This window comes from Budorcas taxicolor, chromosome 10 (genome assembly GCF_023091745.1).
Source record: "Budorcas taxicolor isolate Tak-1 chromosome 10, Takin1.1, whole genome shotgun sequence".
Taxonomy (NCBI): domain Eukaryota; kingdom Metazoa; phylum Chordata; class Mammalia; order Artiodactyla; family Bovidae; genus Budorcas; species Budorcas taxicolor.
The window spans coordinates 70,898,854-70,904,390 of NC_068919.1; the positions used below are offsets into that span (position 1 = coordinate 70,898,854).

At 48.6% G+C, this 5,537-nt stretch overlaps 1 protein-coding gene across 1 annotated transcript; it reads left to right on the plus strand.

Moving 5' to 3' along the window:
- The first annotated feature begins 502 nt into the window (after positions 1–502).
- Positions 503–2,419, plus strand: SIX6 (SIX homeobox 6). The gene is made up of 2 exons (XM_052647081.1): positions 503–1,152; positions 2,251–2,419. The coding sequence occupies exons 1-2, from the start codon at positions 581–583 to the stop codon at positions 2,417–2,419; spliced, it is 741 nt and encodes a 246-aa protein (XP_052503041.1). The 5' UTR covers positions 503–580.
- The last annotated feature ends 3,118 nt before the right edge of the window (positions 2,420–5,537 follow it).

Consider the following 5,537-nt stretch of genomic DNA (forward strand, 5'->3'; position numbering starts at 1 on the left):
CCCTAAAGTGGATTTCTGCAACATCGCCGCCTCTTGCGGGGGGGTAGGGGTGGGGGGTTGCAGGGAAGAGGGAGGAACAGGGCTGGGGGTGGTAGCGAAAGGCTGCGGCTCGACTCTAGCCTGTCTTTCTCTCCCATCCACTGGCACGTCTTTTCCTCCTCCAAGTTCTGCAAAATACTGAGAAGTCCACCGGAGAACCGCGGGCGCTGTCGAGAGCGGGGAGGTGCTGAAATGGCCTGGGCGCTCCGGTCGCAGTCTTGATTGGCAGAGCCGGCCAGTGACTGACAGGGGGTCTCCATGGCGCCCGCGCCGCCAATCCGCCCACCCCAGTAGCGGCGCCGGCTAGCTGGCCTGCGTGCCCCAACGAAGCCGAGCCGAACCCGAGCTCCGGAGTCGGCACCTCCTCCAATCCCTCCCGCTCTCTTGCTCCCCGCGGTTGCGCCTCTGCCCTGGCCGTGCATCCCGGTTGCCCCGAGCCGGTTTCACCAAGGAGAGCCTGGCGCATCCGGCCGGGTCCGCGGGCATCTGCTGCGTGTCCCACTCCGGACTCAGCGCCTCCGCTGTCGCCGGCGCTGCCTCGATGTTCCAGCTGCCTATCTTGAATTTCAGTCCCCAGCAAGTGGCCGGGGTATGCGAGACTCTAGAGGAGAGCGGCGACGTGGAGCGCCTGGGTCGCTTCCTCTGGTCGCTGCCTGTGGCCCCTGCGGCCTGCGAGGCGCTCAACAAGAATGAATCTGTGCTGCGCGCTCGAGCCATCGTGGCCTTTCACGGTGGCAACTACCGCGAGCTCTACCATATCCTGGAAAACCACAAGTTCACCAAGGAGTCGCACGCCAAACTGCAGGCGCTGTGGCTCGAAGCTCATTACCAGGAGGCTGAGAAGCTGCGTGGACGGCCTTTGGGGCCGGTGGATAAGTACCGCGTGAGGAAGAAGTTCCCGCTGCCGCGCACCATCTGGGACGGCGAACAGAAGACACACTGCTTCAAGGAGCGCACGCGGCACCTGCTGCGGGAATGGTACCTGCAGGACCCCTACCCCAACCCAAGCAAAAAGCGTGAGCTCGCCCAGGCAACCGGACTGACCCCTACGCAGGTGGGCAACTGGTTCAAAAACCGCCGGCAAAGGGATCGGGCAGCTGCAGCCAAAAACAGGTCGGTACCTATAGACCTCCGAGCCTTGAACTCACCGGGGAGGGAGCCGGTGACCGCACCCCCGGCGCCCTTACCGAAGGCCTGGAGACTTGGATTCCGCAGGAATTGGGATGGGATGGAGGTCTTCGGTGTGAGCCCACTGCGTTCTGGGATCCTGGGCGGGGGTTTCCTTCCGGGCTCTGGATTCCCCACCCTTTCTGTCTGGTTTTCGCCGCCTGGGGGTCACTCCTGCAGCTGGTTCCAGTCACCATACCAAGGCTACAATGAGAGAGAGAAAGAAATAAAAATTAAGACCCCAGAAACAACTAGAGACGGCAAGGCCCAAGGTTAATTCTTGTCAGTCCGGGCCGAAGCTCCTGTTATTTATTAGGTGAAGCCTGGCTTGTTAGCAATGAGGCAGTTTAGTGTTGTCATTTTAAAGTCCAAAGGCATCCTTCTCTAACGCTTTGAAATTTCTAACTCTACGTTTTAAGAAGTGGAAAGTCGAGTTCTGCTCTTCCTATGGGTGGGCAGCCCTGTCTGAAGCAGCAAAGTACTTGGCAGAGGTTTTTCATTCCCCAGTGTGTAGATCTCAAATATTTTGGCCAAGAACCCAACCTTCTCTCAGGCCCAAACCCTCCTAGGAACCTTCAGGCTGCCCTTTCCGCCTCTAGTTTGGGGCAGACTTGGCCTCCAGGGTACTGGCACAGAGGTGGGCCCAAGGCAGACACAAAGCTGGGAAAGGGGTCTCCTGGCCCAGAATCTCATCTGTCCTTGTCACTGATGTCTCATTTATCCTGACAGTATTGTAAATCTCCCAAAGGCGACCAAAAACCAGGAATGACCTTGTGAGCACAGCATCCCAAAGAGTGGGAGCCAAGGAGCCAAGAAAGGACTAAGAAGGATGATGGAGCAAGGCTCCATCCGCAAGGCTCCCGGAGCAGTGGCCAAAGGCCTCCTGCCCAGCCTCTGTTGCCTCCTCTTATCCACTTTAACTGCCCCCGTCAGAGGGAGAGGGGCTGACTGCTAGGCTTAAAGGATGTGCACCAAGGGGTGGGAGTGAGCGGGAGGTCGGTGGCTAGTTTTGCACAGTGACCAGTTTCTTTTCCTTCCCGGTAGACTTCAGCAGCAGGTCCTGTCGCAGGGGTCTGGCAGGACGCTAAGGGCCGAGGAAGATGGCACGCCCGAGGTGCTGGGTGCTGCCGCCAGCCCGGCCGCCAGCCTGTCCAGCAAGGCAGCCACTTCGGCCATCTCCATCACTTCCAGCGACAGCGAGTGCGACATCTGAGTCGCCCACCAATTACACTAAGAAAGAGAATTCGGTGTTTAAAAAAAAAAAAAAAAAGAGACAAATAAAATGAAAGAGAAAGAATGAGAGACCAAGCAACCCAGCGAATCCAGGTGGCCAGGGACCCGCGGGCTTGGTTGCCATGTCCGCCCTACGCCTGACCTGCTCCACCGGCGCCATCCGGCCGCTACCACAGGGGCCCACGGTGAGGCCCGACCCAGTTACACGTTCTCCTTGCTTTGCTTTTTCCCAAGGATTTTGCTGCAAAGATGCCTCCAGAACCCGAACTGCACGCTGAGCGCCTCCCCTGAATCTCCCGTGGGTATTTCACCTCGAAAGGACGCTATTATATATGTATAACTTTTGCTTTAAAGTTTTTTTTTTAAACAAAACATATATATGTTGTTTATTTACTTATTTAAGAGACTGCGTGGTAGGTTTCTCTGTATGGAGAGAATTTGCTGTTTCAAAGGGTGCAGGGTGGAGCCAATCGGTTGTGTGAAAAAGTCAAACAATAAAAGCCTGGTGAGCAACCTTAAGGGAGCTGCTCTCAGATTCCTAAAAAGAAAACTGAGAGATCGTTCTCTTCACCAGGCAGGGGTCCTTGTGCAATGGTCTCAGGAGAGTCTTCTCTATGTCTTTTGCCTTTTCTGATGTTTCCTGCTATATTATTTTTAAAACACTCCAAGGTAACCACTTCCTTGTCAAATTGTATGCATGTGTGTATGTATGTATGTATGTAAATATGCATGTATGTGTTATATATTTAAACCTAGAAATTGGCAACATAATTACCCCCTGTAAGGCAACTCCCTACCTTCCCAGAACAAGTAACTAACTATAGCTTGTCCACTTGACAGTCACTCAGCTTTCAGGAACAATTTCGAAAGCCAAACTCGGCTTAAAAGTGAATTCTATTTTATGAAGTAAGATTATTCCAGCAAAGGCTCTGCAATGAGAAAGGTTTTCCATCTCCTTTGAGACCCCACCCATACAAAAAATGGTAGGTACCCATAATCATACAAGTGAGCATTTACTGTATTTGGGATTGAACTTGCATTAAAATAAAGACAAAAGAAGACAGGAGAGGTTGTAATAACTAGACTAGCATCTTCTCAACACAGAAGCAGGTTTAATCAAATGCATTATTTTCAACAAAAGGCATACTGAGATGAGGGAAAGAATGTAATCATGTCACATAGTGAGGTCAAATAGAAGACTGCAGAGAAAGCACTGGCAATTTAAAAAATCTAATCGTTGTATTAAACATGAAACAAGCCATTTAGAGCCTCATTATCCTGTAATGGCCTCAATTAAAAATATCAAATATTGTCAGGATTAAATTTGTCCTTTCAAAGTGTGTAGGCACACAGACACACACATACTATAAACAATAACAAAAAAAAACACCTATTGTCCTTACACTAAAAAAGTAAATGCTATCCGGGGAGACTCTAAGCTTTTCCCTAGTGAAATGGATTGCATATTATAAAATTTGACATTGATCTTTAAAATCACTTGAGCTGAACTTCCTCTTGGAGCACCCTCCCCCCACATCCGCCACTGGACTTCTTTCAGTTTGCTTCAGTGTCCTCAGCAGATGCTCTTTGGTTCCAAAACCTGCTAATTTATTTGGGTAGAAGTGCCGATGTGCAAATCAAATAAAAATAAGTGAAGTCACTGAAGACAAAAGGCAATCAAATGGCAAGATATATGCAGAAAGCCCAGGACATGAATAAGGACTGATTTTTGGTTTCTAAATCACTTAAACAGATTTGACCTCATTTGGGCTTTATAAATAGTTCTCTTTGTATACAGGGGCCCTTATTCAGAGACTTGTTGACAGTCAAAACTCTCTTGCATAAGAGCTCTAAAAGAAGGAGTAGTGAAGCCTTTGTGATCAAGCTGGTGTTCTTCTAGAAAGCAGGCAAATACTCTTCTGTGTGTCCTGAAAGGCTAGGATGGTAGAGCTTCCTCAAGGCTCTATTTTCTTTTCTAGAACCCCTGGAACTTCCTAGAATGCAAAGGAGAAGGGCCAGGACTCCAAAGAGGCAAGGAAGGCATGTAGACTACAAAATTTAAGGAGGCATTCATGCTCAAGGTCAAGCAAGTGCACAGCATCTGGGAGAGAGAACCTCCTTAAATTTTGCATTCCAGGTGCCTCCCTCGCCTCACCCTAGTTCTGAATCCACACTTCAGTGAAAAATCAAGAGATGTCTAGTCTTGTTTCCCAGTCAGATTCCATCCTAACTACAGAGCTGTCCACACCAGCATTTGGAGAAAATCGTTGGCAAATTTTCTCTCTTAAGCTGATGCTTCCAAGTCTAAGAGGGAAGGGAAATGTGTGATGATATGAAGGAATTTAAGAGTCTAAAAATCCCACCCCACTCAGCAGTTCAAATGATGCCTAAAAGCTGAAGGAAGTATCCATTCTGCACTCTCAAGGGGGAAAAAGGGAGGGGGGGGTTAACATAACATAACCACAACCATAGTTCTTAGTAAGAACTAAGCTTTCTCTTTACAAATAAATTTTAAATAATGCTTAATTGTGTGGCAAAAAAAAATAAAAAAGAGGGAATCAATCTTAAATATTCATTGGGAGGACCTATGCTGAAGCTGAAGCTCCAATACTTTGGCCACCCGATTTGAAGAGCTAACTCATTAGAAAAGACCCTGATTCTGGCAAAGATTGAAGGCAGGAGGAGAAGGGGATGACAGAGGACAAGATGGTTGGATGGCATCACTGACTCAATGGATGAAAGTTGGAGCAAGCTCCAGGAGATGGATGGTGAAGGACAGGGAAGCCTGGCGTGCTGCAGTCCATGGGGTCGCAAAGAGTCACTGAGTGACTGAACAACAACAAAACAGTGATGGGGGATTTTTCTTCCTGCTTTGGTGAAAGCCTATAAAGTACACCTTTCTTTAAAGTACATCTAATTTGCTTAAAGTAACATGCTGCCTAAGAGTTACATTATAAAGTAGTTTCACCAATTAGTTGATTTATTTATATATAATTTTATTTAGCATCTTAAGGGGTGATGTATTATTTAAAAGACTTCTTAATATTTATCTAAAGCTGGTGGTATCTAAATATAAATAACGATTCTTTGTGGATAAT

Coding starts and splice junctions, on each gene's coding strand:
- SIX6 (XM_052647081.1), top strand. CDS start 581: ATGTTCCAGCTGCCTATCTTGAATTTCAGTCCCCAGCAAGTGGCCGGG. Junction 1,153..2,250: donor GCAGCTGCAGCCAAAAACAG/GTCGGTACCTAT, acceptor CCTTCCCGGTAG/ACTTCAGCAGCAGGTCCTGT.